This window comes from Meleagris gallopavo, chromosome 29, assembly GCF_905368555.1.
Source record: "Meleagris gallopavo chromosome 29, MGAL_WU_HG_1.1, whole genome shotgun sequence".
NCBI lineage: Eukaryota > Metazoa > Chordata > Aves > Galliformes > Phasianidae > Meleagris > Meleagris gallopavo.
Genome location: NC_139432.1, coordinates 1,489,764 through 1,504,993, shown reverse-complemented (window position 1 = coordinate 1,504,993; position 15,230 = coordinate 1,489,764). Strand labels below are relative to the sequence as shown.

At 46.6% G+C, this 15,230-nt stretch overlaps 1 protein-coding gene across 4 annotated transcripts in view; it reads left to right on the top strand.

Moving 5' to 3' along the window:
- Nucleotides 1-15,230, top strand: part of ASIC2 (acid sensing ion channel subunit 2) — a 419,414-nt gene that overhangs the window by 374,344 nt on the left and 29,840 nt on the right. For all 4 annotated transcript variants that reach the window (XR_014879982.1, XM_085210764.1, XM_085210763.1 and 1 more), the window contains exon 2: nt 6,082-6,232. Coding sequence is in view for 3 of the 4 variants with exons in the window: in XM_085210764.1 (XP_085066890.1) it covers nt 6,082-6,232 (151 nt within the window). In the remaining variant the exon portion in view is untranslated. The remainder of the gene's footprint in view (nt 1-6,081; nt 6,233-15,230) is intronic.

Genomic DNA, 15,230 nt, shown 5'->3' with positions numbered 1-15,230 from the left:
CACAACGCATCTCCCTGCCTCGCCTGGCAGAGCTGCTTGACAGCCCCTCTGGGATGTCACAGTCTTGGAGGCCGAAAGGAAAACCCTGTCCTTGTAAACACATCTCTGACAGCTTCTGTGGTGCTGCTTCCCAGAGCTCCGTCCCCATCACTCTTGGCTGCTGCGAGATTAAACCTGACACCACGAAGGATGTATGATATTTTTTGCTTGTCTGACATACTTCTCTGCCAGCTTTCTGATAATACAAAACAAACACAGATTTAAAGAGAAATCCACGTCTGCTCTTAAAAGGGGGGAAGAGGACAAAATATTTAATTATTTCTCCGCCCCACCCCCCCCTCCGAGTTTGTGTTAATCTTTTAGCTGCACCTTGTGGTTGACCATCTAAATCTTATTCTGAATATTGGTTCTGTGTTTTTTTTTGTATTCCTCTGGAGTTTTTATAAACATCACCCTCCCTCTCCCCGCCCCCCAGTGAAGAGAGTGCTGAAATATGTCTCCAGCTGAAATGAGCCTCGTGTGTCCTCTGCCCTCCTGGCATCTTCAGGACCTGAAGGTTTCTCTGCAGGTCTCTGAGACACAGTGAGAGACTTTGCTGTAAAACCCAATTTTAGAGCACAGTTTGTTGGGTGGCTGGAATAGTGCAAGCTTGTCTTTCTGCTGTGTCCCAGTGTTGTTCCCAGCTGTAAGGCCATGCTTTTGGCATGGGAGTTGAGGTGCCCTGAAGAACATCCTTGGAAACACCACCAAGGACAAGAGGTAATGGCTTTGTGTTGCCAAGGGAGGGTCATGTTGAATATTTGGAAAAATTTATTCTCCTAAAGAGTAGTAATTCATTGGCACAGGCTTCCCAGGGAGGTGGGGGAGTCACTGACCCTGGTGGTGGTGTTCAAGGAATGTTGAGATATGGCACTGAGGGATATGGTTAGTGGACATGGTGGGGTGGGTTGGAATTGGACTATATAATTTTAGTGCTCTTTTCCAACCTACTGATGGAGCGTGGAGGAACCCATGGTTCCCAAAAGTGCATGCAGTTCACCATTTGAAACCTTAAGATCCTTCACAAACCACATGGATGTGGCAGCCTGCTCCAGGTGACCCTGCTTGAGCAGGGAGTTGGATGAGGCCCAATGGTTTTCCCATCAGGACCCACGCAAGTTGTGTGTCCTGCTCTGGGAAGGGACGCTGGGCTGGGTGGATGTTGAGGCTGGATGTTGCCTTGTCGTTGTGGCTTTCATCTGTTTGTTGAGTGACATCTGCAAACAGTGGACCAAATTTGCCCATTTCACCTATCTGTCTGCTTCCTCTATCAGTACTTGCTATTTTTTCACCTTCCAAGTGAAATTTAGGGCAGTTTTAGGGTCCTCATTTAATTTTTCTTTTCCTACCAGATATGTTGTCTCCGCTCAGGATCAGAATTTTATTCCTTCAGTCTTTCTGCACTTAAGGCTAGAAGGGAGATGAAGTCTTTTCTGTCCACTAGGTGGGAGTTACCTCCACACCAAGCCATCACTGCAATCTGTCTTTTGGAAGGAGATCCCCTTGGGATGTGACGCTTCAGAAACCTGTTTGATGTAGGCATTCCTTGCAATTTGCAATTTGCAGCCACACGGTTTCATTTTAAAGAATGTACCGCAGCCTCCTGCCTAAGAGTGAGCAAATGGACCATTGCAAAGCACCTTCACAGAGCCAACTGGGCCAGGTCATTCCTCACACCTCCAGTGACATGCTGATGTGGCTCGGTGGGTGCCACAGGAGAGCTGTGCTGTGTGCATGGACCAAAAGCTCAGAAATAAAGCCATCTTTCCTCCTAAACGTGATCTTTTCCACCATCTCTTGTAGGTTCCTACTCAAACCCATCCCCGTGCTCCCCTTTCGATGCTCCTGTTCTCCTGGACCTGTTGGAAAGTCCCTTCGTTTTTTCTTTATTCTCTGTTGTCTGTTGTGCTGTTAGGAGTGACTGGAAAAGATATGTCTCTAAATCTTCGTGTCCCACAATTGCAGGGAAAATGATTGTGAAGGATGCTAATTCACCCTCCTTTCAGTGGTCATTGCCTTAATCTAACAAATAACATCTTGCCTCGTCAGTGAGCTCTTCGCTGCGTCTTTGTCTGATGTAGAAAAGTAATTTACAGACTTCAAATTACTTGCTTTTACCATCATTTTGCTCCATATTGAAAGGATAATTTATCATCAGATATGCTTGTCCTGTCTGTGCTGATTATAAACTATGAAATACCTTTTTCTCTATTACTCTGGTCAGGCTTGCTTGCGTTTTGGATATGAGTCCTTTTCGGACTGTTGGTTTGACACGCAGCAGGATACACATTTCTGCCTCTGAGCTCTTGATTGTGTCTTCATTTCTGTACAAGGAGTGAGTTTGAGATGTCCATGCTCTGCCTTTTAATCCACAAGAGATAAGGTTTTCTCCTTCGATGTGTCAGCACGAGGAAGGGATCCTTATGGCACTCAAATATTGTTTCACGTGTTTCGATCTGTTTACCTTTGCACTTAGTGGGTGCAGAGGCAAAAGCCAAAGCAATCCATCAAAGGGGAAATTTGGTGTTTTCATAGGTAACTCTCAAAGCACAGGTCTGTGTTTTTTTCCTGGTTTGTGCTGGGCTTCCTTTCCATTTTCAGTTAAAGCATTAATAACAGCAAGCACTGCTGCTTTCCCCTAAGACAAATACATTGAGGTTAAATCATTCTGGTTTGCCTCGTGTTTACCATCTCAGATGTACCACAGCAGCTAGTAAGCTCTGCTGTTACCCTTTCCAAACAGCTCCATCCTTTTATCTTGATGATTTGATAATGGTCTGACTCCCCCCAAAGCCATGCCCTGTTATCAGGGAGCCCAAAAGATCCTGAAACTGAGGAAATGTACTGAAAAAGCTTTATCTTCCTGAACAGTCATTCATAGCAGAAGTGAGAAGGTCGGGAACAGCGCAGCCCCGTTGAATGTGAATTGAAATGAATGTGCTTGGTTTTGGAACTTGGCAATGCTTTTTAAAATGCTGTTATAAATAGAGTTTTATAGCTGCTTAGGGAAAGATGGAAGGCCTTGTGGTACGGATGGTGGAAAGCAGGAGCCAGCAGTGGGGTGTGGGCATCAATCAGAGCTGTACCACAGAGGAAGATATAAACCCTCAGAGGCTCTGTTTAATGTCTGCTGCTCTCCACAGTTCCATTCCAAGGAGAGCTGTTGGCCTCAACGCCTTCATTGCTCAGAAACCAGTGCTGATGTGTGAGGTTCAACTCAATGCCCGTGCTTGGGCTTGTCAACACGGCTTAGGGCTGCCTTTTCCTCTGGGTAGCTTAACCTGCAGGGAATGGCTCTCAGTTCTCCACTCTCACTTTGTCCTCTTTGATTTTCAGACCTTTGTGGTGCTCTCCCAACGATGGCTGCTGGATGTCAGCAGTGGGAGCAGCACAAGCCAGCCTGGACCCCAATGGAGGCATCTTCGTGGGGTTTGCTTGGATCAAGAGGGAGCTGTGGGAGCAAATCTCCCAGCTGTCCCCACTTAGAATGGTTTGCTTTGCATCGAGGAGCTGTTTACTCCTTGTGTAGGAAAGACATGCTGCAGCCCAAAATGGGCACCTGGTCCCAGAGGAGTGAAGTCTTAGCATCAGCTCCTCCTCTCCACTTCTTCTGCTCTGTACATCTCTTGCTTCATGCTGTTTGCTGATGTATCCCTTGTTGGAGTCTGCTTGAGCACCAGTTCTTTGCTTAGCTGTTAAGCCTAGTGGTGACCCTAAGATTTTTACATTCTAGGATTTGAGCAGAGATGCATGATTACTTGTTGGGGTGGGTTCTCCGTATTACCATCATTTCCCTGGTGCACTCTTGGCTATAGAAAACCACACGTAACTGCCTGATTTGCAGAGATGGGAGGGCAGATAGACACCAGGATCTTTCATGAGGTTTGATGCTCAGTGCTGGCAGCAGAAAATAATGGGTCTTCCCAGGAAAACATTTCCTTGCAGAGTCCCAGAGGAGACATAGATGATGGAGGTAAGGTTGTCCCCTGGGCTCGCTGTTTCTCATCTTCTACCCTACAAGAAAATATCCACTGTGGCTGTGGTAGGCAGACTGGTGGCCATTGCCATCAGCCTTTGGTGGTCCCTTGCTGAGAGTGGAGAGGAGGTCTCTCACTTTGCAGCTCACTGTTAGATTGAGTTTTCTGTGGTGGGGATCCAAGAAGTACACTCAAAGTGAGCCTCAGGCCACCATCACTTGTTTATTGGGTAAAAATGTCCGAAGTGGAGGTTTTACACTTGAAGTTTTACAGCTGCAAAGGGCAATATAAAAAGCCCTGTAAAATTGCCTGGATTTATTTGGCTAAGGGCTGCACTGGGTGCGTCAGCGTTTAAATCCTTACTTGGCATTTACAGCGTGCTGTTGCTTTATATATAAGCTTACTAGTTTTCCTGTGATTTTCACTCATATAGGTTCTCTTCTTGACACATTTTAAACCATCCTAATTAGACATTTTTGACTTCTGCCTTCAAAGCCTATCTGGAAAACCCATCTACGGGCACTGGCTGCTAACACAGGCTTACTGTTGTTCAGATTATCTTTCCAGCCTGAATGGTTTAATGGGTCACTCAAGTATTAAAAAGGGATTTTCACTTGGATAAAATCTTTTTTAAAAGGACATCATTTTTCCTGCAAGTGCTTTGTATGCTCTGCATCCCTTTTGCACCGATTGGAGGTTCGTAACTCAAATATGATTTCCTGCCCCAGAAGATTCTTTTATTTTTTTTTTTTTTTATTCAACCGGTTCCCTGATGCTGTGCTTTATAATATATGTCAATATTTGATGGGAATAAATTGCTGATGACTCTGGCTTTTGTGTTGCTTTATGAATCATCTCAGGGTCGTGTGATCTCAGCAGACGTGTTAGTGCCTGGCGATTTGTGCCGAGGCTGCTGGTGGGACTGCAGCCAGCTCTTGTGCTCCCTTTGCTCTGAATATTCATTAGTGCCCTTTGCCAGTTGCTTACTGATTGCCAAGACGGATTCTCTGTGACCACAAAGAGCGGCTCGAGGCGCTTCGTGCCCTCTGTTAGAATCATAGAAACACAGAATGGTTGGGTTGTAAGGAACCTTAAAGTCATATCACTATCAGAGCACGACCCAGCAGTGGTGATGTCCCTTGCAACTCTAGACAAGCCAGGAACGAGCTCTGAGAGATGAATGGATGCAGAAAGGCAAGCTTGTGATACTATACTGGTGGATACTTGCTATTGGAAGTTGTGGTACCCCATCCCTAGAGATGCCCAAGGCCATGAATAGGCCAGTCTGAGCCCATGATGGGGGATCGGAAATAGATGGGCATTAAGCTCCCTTCCTTCCCAGCTGTGCTGTGATTCCATGGTTCTACGATCATTAGGATCCCTTCCAACCCAACCATGCTGTGACTGTATGGTTCTATCTTTGAGGTCCCTTCCAACCCAACCATGCTGTGATTCCATGGTTCTACGATCATTAGGATCCCTTCCAACCCAACCATGCTGTGACTGTGTGGTTCTATCTTTGAGGTCCCTTCCAACCCAACCATGCTGTGATTCCATGGTTCTACGATCATTAGGACCCTTCCAACCCAACCATGCTGTGATTCCATGGTTCTACGATCATTAGGATCCCTTCCAACCCAACCATGCTGTGATTCCATAGTTCTACGATCATTTAGATCCCTTCCTAACCCAACCATGCTGAAGTTCTATGATTCTATGACTTTACAAGTGAGCTCCAGTGCCAATGCACAAGAGAGAGCATTGCACTGAGTTTTGGTACAAGCTCAAGTACAGCCTGTACCTGTGTTTCTTGGAAAGTGAACACAGTGTGGATCAGGCAAGCTGCTAAAGACATTTGTTCACTGCTCTGAAACACCTTTCCTTCCCTTTTCTCTTTTATTTTCTGTAAGGAGAACACAGTATGCTGAATTATTAAACTAGATTAGATTTATCTGCAGACATTTCCCTTTGAGCTGCAATGCATGGGTGTTTCACATCACTCTACCTTTGTTCAGGTGCAAAGAAGCATTTGTTACATGGCACTTTCTCTCTTTTCTTTTCACAGGTGTTTACAAAATATGGGAAATGCTATATGTTTAACTCAGGAGAAGAAGGACGGCCTCTTCTTACCACAGTTAAGGGTGGGACAGGCAATGGATTGGAAATCATGCTAGACATCCAGCAGGATGAATATTTGCCAATATGGGGAGAAACAGGTAAGAAAGGCCTTTTTCTTCCTGCAGATATGAATGTAGCGTTTTCTTGGTTTTATTTTTGAAAAGATCATCCCATCCCATCCTCCTCAGTCAACGCCCCTCATGCTTAGGAAGGTGTTTTTGGACAGCCACATCTGAGGCGGACCTCTTTGTAGTTTCCTCTTTGACATTTAGGAACACTTGCTGCCTTTTGTGTGGGTTACTGCTGCATGGGTGGTCCAAGGACTCTGTGCTCTTGCAAGTCTCCTTTTGAGCACTTTTCAATCTCCTGTTGAGATCTGGCTACATTCATTCAAAACTTTATTTGTGTGGTGCAATTGCACAGTCCTTTATAGCACGAGCGTTGCCTTCCAGTTTGCATCTCATGCTGAAAGTCATTTTCTCTGCTCTGGGTGGAGATGGTGATGTGGAGGCTCATTTCTGACTTGTTGCATGTGTCTGAAGGCAAAACAGGCTCACAGAAAATGTGGAGATGAAGTGCATCTCCCACCCATGATGCTGTGTTGCTCACAGACTGCCTGCCTTGGGGCAGGAGACAACAGCATTAATGGCTCATGGATGTAGCAGGCTTGGAGAAGCACACCATCAGCTGCCTATGTTTAGCCTTGTTGGGTTTTTGGACCCATCTGAAGTTCCCAAAGTGACACAAACCCTGTCCTTGTGTTAGGGTTGCTTTTGACAGCTGATTTTAGTACTGTGCTTTCCTAATGCTGCAGAGATGGGAAAGGTGGCTTAGTCACAGCTGGGTAGAGCAGGCTGTCGTTATACAGAAGGTGAAGAAAAGAAAGAAATGTAAGTGGAAAAAGAAACTGGGAGGACAAAGGAATGAGGGAAGCCCACAGGAGAGCCTGTGGTGGTGGAGATGTTTCCAGCCTGATTCCTCCACAATCTGTGAGCATCTCCATCATCCTGAGCTTGGGAGGGGTGATAGTTTTTGCTCTGGTTGCTCTTTTCAGGAAAGTTCAAGCAGAGGTGCTTTGTAATCTGGCTCTGGTTGCAGACTTGAAATGTGAAGGAGAAAAAAAAAACCCACACAAATGCATTCATTTTTTCCAAAAATCTTACGGGATTTAGGGTCTCTTGAGTACATCCTTGACTTTTGATCACGTGTAAACCAGTGCAAGGTACCCCGTTGTTGTGCAAGACGCCCCAATGATCTCCTGCCCCACTGCCGCCCTCACACATATTTAACATAAATTTGTACTCAGCTGAAGACCAGAAACTTGGGGAAGATCCTCATGTCCTTGGAACTGGACTGATGTTGCAGGTGCTGGATTGAGTTGGATTATCAATTAAAGTCAATACCTGACCACAAAATGCAGTAGGACTCGAAGCCATATAAATAGGGCTCTTTGTTTAATTAAATGGTGTGGGTAAAGCAGCTGGACTTGTTGCAAACCCATTTGGCCATTTGTTACAGGTCCGGGTAGAACTGGTGCTTGTCATTGAAGCTCATAAAACACAATCTTTGCCTTTCAACAAGGGACTTTTTCATCCTCCGCATTCATACAGCTCCTTGCACAAGCTGTCTTCAATCTTCATTGGGCTCTCTGGACACTACCAGAATAAAAATATTAACTATACTGGTTAACAGTTGCTGTTACCATGGAAACACTTAACTCAGCTCTTCGCAGGTAAGTGAAAGAGTTGATCATTTCCAAATATTTGCATAATAACATAAATGTGTTTGGAATTAAATCTCTTCAGCTGCTACCACTGGGACTGTGCAAAGTTGGCTCTCCAGTGGGAAGCATTGTCAAGGACACTCAGGTCATGGCAGTGGGCTTCAGCCCTTACCAAGGAGAGGGATAAGGATGGATGTGGAGTGGAATCTTTGCACTGCAGTGCCATATCCATAGGTAGGGATGAGGATACTTCTGGGATTGAAGGAGTTCCTTCTTCCCAGTGAGTTATTATCTCTGTTATAACCTAAACTTCCCTACTCTATCCTTATGTTCAACTCTTCACACATTCCTACAGTCTGGTTTTGTTGCTCCATTTCCCCCATAGCCCCTCCTGTACTCAGCAGCTCTCTTCATTGCCTCTTGGGCAGTAATTTTTGTGGGGTTGAGATGCTCAACCTTTTATCTCCATATTCCAGCTTCTGCAGCATCCCTCCAGGGGGGCTGCTCAAACCCAGAGCCATCAGCACTGGCAGCCTCCTGTGCTGCTCCTTGTCCCAGACGTGGCATTGGCATTTCTTGAAGGACTTCGTGGATGCTGAGGGTTGGCCATCTTCCATCACATCAGGGAGATATCTACCTTGAAAAAGATGTGTTTATCTTGCCCATCATGGTGGCCTTGGTTTGTGCATCTTGTGATTGTCTTCCTCATAGAAAACAGCCACCCAGAAGAACCCCAGTTCAGTCAAACCATGGCCAGAGCACCCTGCAGGACCTTTCCCATTCATCTCAGATGCCTCAGACCCTCACTGACATGGAGTTTGGGTTCTCTTGGGTGCTGGGCTGATCTTTATTAAAGCAAACTTATAACAATGGTGTCATACTCTGTATTTGGTCACGTAGCCCCTCTGGTTTTTGCTCCAGATTTGGAGGTGCCATAAAAATGTATTTTGACTGGTGTGCAGTCAAAAACCCTCATTTTGCTGCTGGTTGTATGCCTCAGGATCTCTGTTTTTAAGGAAAAAAAACAAACAAAAAAAAGCCATTGCCATCGTTCTTTGCAATTCGAGTAAGAAACTAAGATGGAAAATATTGCTTCATAGTTTGGGATATGGCTGCTCTGGAAGCTGCTGCTGCCATGTCACGTTGGCACAGGCTTTGTAATACAAAAAGTGATTTAATTGTTACCGACTCGGCAAACAAAGTGAAGTGTATTATCATTCTAAAAAAGACCTTTGCTGAGTATCCATTAATATCTTGGGAAGCTGAAATATCCTGTCTAACAAGTTCTTTGCGTTGGAATAATACACCTTTTGCTCAACTGTGTGCATATGCAAGCCCATTATTTGAGCATGTTAAATTTATATGCAGTCTAATTTTGGAATAGTGAGCACCCAGACTGCTTCAGTCTTGATTTTCCAGTGCAAAGAAAGGGTGTTTTGACTGCCTGGGTGCCATGGCATCTAGCAGCTTTGGGGGCGCAAAATACTGTGTCAGGATTGTCAAAGTCATGGGACAGGTGGAAGAAAAATGACGACAGAAAAGAAAAAGAGCTTGAAAAAAAGAGCTGGAAATCCTCGTCTTCTGAATTTTGCACCTCTGGGATTGATATTTTCTAGCATTTTACTTTAATCATGAGAAGATTAGGAAAATAACCTGTGTCTGAAGCCTTCACATCACCCGTGTGCTTTGCAGAAGGCTTTAAACATTCCAGGTGTCACGATATCCGCATGGGAATTAAGATCCAAACAGACAAAACCCACAGCAGAACAGCTTGCACAGCTGTGCTACGTGAGATGGAAGAATGCTTACCAGAGAAAACTCATTCCAGTAACCAATGGAGAAGCAGCAAGCCATGGGCTGCAAGTGGCATGGGTGAGTTCCCCAAGCCCACCCAACCCACCATGCCCACTGCCCATGGCCTTCAATGCCACATCTCCACATTCCTTGAACACCTCCAGGGATGGTGATTCCCCCACCTCCTTGAGCCTGTGCCAATGCTTGACCACTCTTCTGTAGAATTCTTTCCTAATATCCAACCTGACCCTCCCCTGGTGCAACTTAAGGCCGTTCCCTCTCATCCTTTTGCTGTTATCTGGGAGAAGAGACCGACCCCCACCTCAGTGCAACCTTCCTTCAGGCAACTGTAGGGAGCAAAATGACACCGTGTCCCCCAAATTCTGCAGTTGCTCATCTTTGTCACAACAGAGTGGCAGGGATGCGGGGGGGGGGTTGTTTTATTGCAGTGTGAGGAAAGTGGCAGAAATGCAATCAAACATAGTAAAGGAAACTGTAATTTACAGCAGGGACTATTTGATTGGAAAGGGAATCCACTTGTGGTTAATCTTTCTGGAGTGGCCCAAGGTATTATGTATTGACCTAATATAACGGTGCAGTAAATTGGAAATCACTCAGGCTACAGGGCTGTAAATAAGAAATACAATCAGAGAGTTCTGCATTTGTGTTTCAGGAATTGTCGGATAACGATGAACATTTCATAGCAATTAATCAAGCAACACGCTGAAGAGAAAAAAAAAGAGCGATGAGAAACGCACTATAAAATTGCACTAAAAAGAAGCATGAAATCTATAAAGCTTGAGGCTTCAATCCACTTAGGAGATGTACACGTTGTGTTATGGGCTGCCGTTATTTAATTCAGTATAAAACACAGGCTACAGGCGAGACTCTGGATCTAGGTCATGCAGAGGAAAGATCTCAAGCCTGTTTCCCTGCACATCCCACAGTATTGCAATGCATTTTTTGGGTTCTCAGTGGGGTCTTCTGTTGCTGTTATAGACCAGAGGATGCCTGATTTCCAGCTCCTGACATCCAGGGATGGATGGAAGCTTGGATGCACTGTACTCAGTGCATTGGATGCTCACTCTGTGCTCTAAGATCCATCCAGGTCAATCAGAAGTGCAGGTGATTTCAGTGGCATCAAATTTCTGTGCCTCTGCTTTTCTGCTTCATTGAAGCCACCTTAATTCAGCAGATCTCTTTCCGCTTCCCAACTGAATTTCAATAAATTAATGTAGCATGGCTTTAATGTTGATTTTTGGGGTCTTCACGCAAGCCTTGATGCTTTAGGAGGTGGCTCAGACACATTTTCTGCCACTGGCTGCTCTGAGAACTGCTTTGGTCCCCTTGGAGTTGTTAAAGTGGGGGAAATAGGATGGGAAAAATGTCCCATGCTGCGACAAGCAGCAGCACCCACCTTCCTCTGGCATCTCTAGGACCTGCCAGAGGTTTGGGATCTGCCCAAAGGGCTGCCCAGCAGAAATCATTCGCATTTCCTCCTTTCAGGCAGCACCACAATGATGCTTCTGGCCCTGCTCTCAGCTCACAGATGCCCTGATCCTTCATGCACTGTCCTGCTGCAGATGGGTTGAGGGCAGCTCTGGGTTCTGAAGGCCGCTGCTGCAAACCCTGAAAAATTCTTTTTGCAAAGTTCACCAAAGCTGGCGCAACTGGAGAGCGTTTCCATGGTTTCTTTGATTTCTCTGCCCCTCCGGATTTCCTGCCAGGCACCTCAGATTTAAGCAGCAGCTCCGTGCTGCAGAGAGCAGCCTGTGAAGCACTGCTGCTGCTGCTGCTGCGCTGCAAAGTTTCCTTCAGCAAGGAGGGGAAGCTGGCAACACACTCCCAGGGTTGGGTATCCCCATGCCCTTTTGCCAAAGCCTCCAACCTCTGACTCTTGGCCTCCAGCCGTACAACCTCTGTGCATGGTGCATCAGCAAGCCCAAGCCCTGCAGTGCTGCGTTTGCCAGCTGTGCAGAGGCACAAAGCAATCACTGTAATTTACTTCTGCATATTAATATGGTCAGCAGCGGTTCCTGGTCAATTCAGCCTGCTTTGCTTGCAAGATGTCTGAATCCAAACATGCTGCAGGAGGAGGCAGCCCGTGCAGCCCCAGGTCACGCTGCAGACTGCATCATCATGGATTTACACTGTGGGGAACCGTCTGCAGGCTCTGAGCCAGCAGCGTGCACTGCAGGGCTTGGGGGATGGAAGGAGGCAAAGGGTTTGTGCATCATTGTGGAGTTTGAATTGGAGTGGTTATTAGCAATGGAGAGCAGATCTGTAAGTGCAGAATAAGTAGGAGATGGCCCAGCAGTGGGGGAAGTGATGGTAGCAGCAGGTGTGCACCGTGGGAGGAAGGAGTGCTCTGGTACTGCGTGGGCAGCATTGCACAGGGCTATCGAGTAGGCACGTGCATGCCAAACCTTTGGTGTATTTTAAAACAGGAATGCTCTTCCTCTAAGCCTTGTGTGGTTAGTGCTGACCACAGGACTTCCCAGAGCCTTCCTAATTTCCTTTCCATCACAGGAGGCTGCGAGCAGTCATGCCCTGGAACAGCTTTGTTGCAGGTGAAACCTTGCTGCAGAATGGCAGTTCTCAATATAAGTTGGCTATCAATTAGAAAATTAAAAGAAAAGAGAGGGAGAAAGGCAAGGCAAGCTGTGCACAGGACTAACTTGCCTTCCTGCAGCATTTTGCAGCTTTCTCCAACATACCCCATGTATGGGGTGACTCTTCTGCGTGGGCAGATGAAAAGTGCTCCCTCTGGGAGGAGGAAGGAACAAAAAAGCATTTGAAATTCACACCGGTTTAAGGCAAGTGAATGATACTGAATTCATTTGGTAAAAAACTTCAGGAGGGACTTTGGGATTTGGAGGGGGATGGCTTTGCTCAGAGGCTGACCGGGTTAATGCAGTGTTAGTGCAAAGGGAGCATCCCGGGGCCCTGCGTAGCACAGCCCCTTGAAACTCGTTTTCCATCTCATGCAGAATGCTTCCTTGGAGCTGCAGGGGCTGAGACATGCGATAGGAACTTCTGGCATCTGGCACAGCAGGAGTGCACTGTGTAGCACAGAGGTGCTTGTGGTGCTGCTCCGATTCTGGCTTTTCCTCTGCATCCTAGCAGAGAGGAGAGGCTTGTTCCTAATGCGAGAGTGTTGAGCACAAGAAAGGCACAAAATCAAAGGGTGGGTGCTGCCACAAACGGCGCACAAGCTGCAAGGTTGACATCTGCCCATATGTGAAGGAGAACCTTGTGTATCAGCTCCCTATCGAGCAACTGGGTTTGACAGCTCCTGGTAGGTGTGCTCAGAGCCTACAGACACGTCTCTGTGCCAGAAGTACTTCAGATTACGACCTGCAGTGAAAGCATGCAAAAGCAGTGGGGAAAACAGAGAGAGGGAGCACCTCCTGTCTGTGCTGGGATGGTCATCGGTTGTGTGACAGCAGGTCCTTAAGGAGCTGAGTTGTCCTGGCTGCTCTCGAGCCTTCCTGCTACATGAGGTAGAGCACACAAATCTCACCTTGCTTTGTGTGATCTATTAAATGCTGCCATAAAACTGCTGCTGCTGAACTGCAGTTGGTGCTGCAGAGGGGGAAAGCTGCTCTATGTGAAGTGATGATGGGGGTTTGGCTGCACCAGGTGGCAATATGGAGCCAAGGCAATAGAAGAGCACCCCAAGCCTCATTGGCACAAGGTTGGTTCATTCTCCTGAGGATTCAAACATAGAATCATAAAACGAAGGAAGGTTGGAAAAAACAGATCTCTCAGATCCCCAAGCCCAAGCCCAACCCACCCCACCATGCCCACTGACCATGTCCGTCAGTGCCACATCTCTACTGTTCTCGAACATCTCAGGGATGGTGATTCCCACCTCCCAACATCAAAGAAACAAATGGTACCTATAAGTATAAATAGCCTTTAGCATAAAGAACACTGGGGATTTGGGCAGGACTTGCTGCAATAGGAAACAAGCTCAGATCCAATCTTACATCTGCTCATCAAGAGGCAACTTGACCTTTAGGAGGCAGTCGGTGTCACCTGGAGGGTGTTGTAAATGTGCTGTGTTTGGCTGCATCCTGGGACCTTTTGCTAATGAAAGTGAGAATTCATTCAATTAGCCAGGTTTCCCAGGGAGAAAAGGTCAGCATTATTTCCATCTGCGCCAGCCCCCTGACAACCAGAGCATCCACGAAATTAGGCTGCCACTAAAAATTAATTACGTTTGCCTGAGCACCCTTATCAATAGTGCAGGAGCATAGAGGGGAAGCTCAAAGGTTGCTCAGGTTCTCATGTCCAATGGTGTCATTAAAACTGTCGAGTTCACAACATGCTCCAGTTTGTTGTGAGCTGCTCTTTGGGACCTCTCAGTGCAGTGCTGGAAAGATCAATCCCAGCTGGTGCAAATGCTATTTGTTCATCTCATGCAGTGGAGCATGTTCTGCTGTTTCCCAGCAGGTTGTCCAGGGGTTGATCCACCTCAGCTTGCCCCAAGGACTGGTGCTGGCCATGCAACATGGCTAGAGGAGAGAGGAAACTATTTTGGGAAGGAGAGATTTTGACTTGATGTTAAAATGAAATGGTAGTAGGCATTGACAGTTGGGAGAAATGTTTATTGGTAGCCAGTCTAGGACTGTGGAGCCAAAACCAGTGCTCTGCACCTGTCAAGAAGAACATCTTAGCTGCTTTGGCTGCCAGTGAGCAAGCATGAGCTTGAAATGTGTGGGCTGTTTGTAAAGGATTTTCTCACTGGGCAGCACCAGAGAGCGCAGAGCATCCCTGTACTTCATCCATCTGTCCCTCTGGTCCTCAGTGTGAGCCTGGTGCTGAAGTCCTGCCTCATGAATGTGGTTTTAGCCCTTCCCAGTGCAGTCAGTACACCACACAGTGTCCAGGAGGTCCAGTTTGTGCTGGTGTGGTTACACACACACACAAAATCACGGTGCAAGGCAAAGTGCATATATGCTGCAGGTATTGCATCCCTTCCTTCCCCAGCACCACATCCCCCTTACAAACACGTATGTGCAGAATTCAGATGTGGATGGGAAAGCTGCTGCTGTTGCTGTTCTCCTGCTTAAAAAGAGGAGAAGGGTTTGTCCTCAGTGGGACTGGAGTCTGTAAGCACACCCAGGTGTCCCCAGTCACATCATGAAGATTGTAAATGTATCTCAGTGACTTAACAAGGAAATCCTTCAAAGGATGCAGGTCCTTCAAAAGCTTCTCTTAAAAGGAAACGAGAAAACACCCCAAAGTCCGGAAGTGTTCATTTAAGGCAAAGCTAAAGGAATAAAGACTAGAAGCTGGCTTTGGGAAGTCTGGCAAAGCAGAGATAACACACCTCGCATCGCAGCTCCGTGTTACAAAGCAGTGTCATGCAGCATTACAATTAAACACTCATTTCATGCTGCTGCTTTCATTTGAGCCTTTGTGGCTGGCGTGTGAAGTTAAGTGTCCTTAGCCCAGAGAGATGCTCAGAATAACAGGAATTTGTTATTGGGAGTGAGGAGACAGGAGAGGAGCTGGGAATGTGTGGTGCTGTGGCCATGGGGCAGTGCCCATAGCTCCAGCCAAGGCAGCAA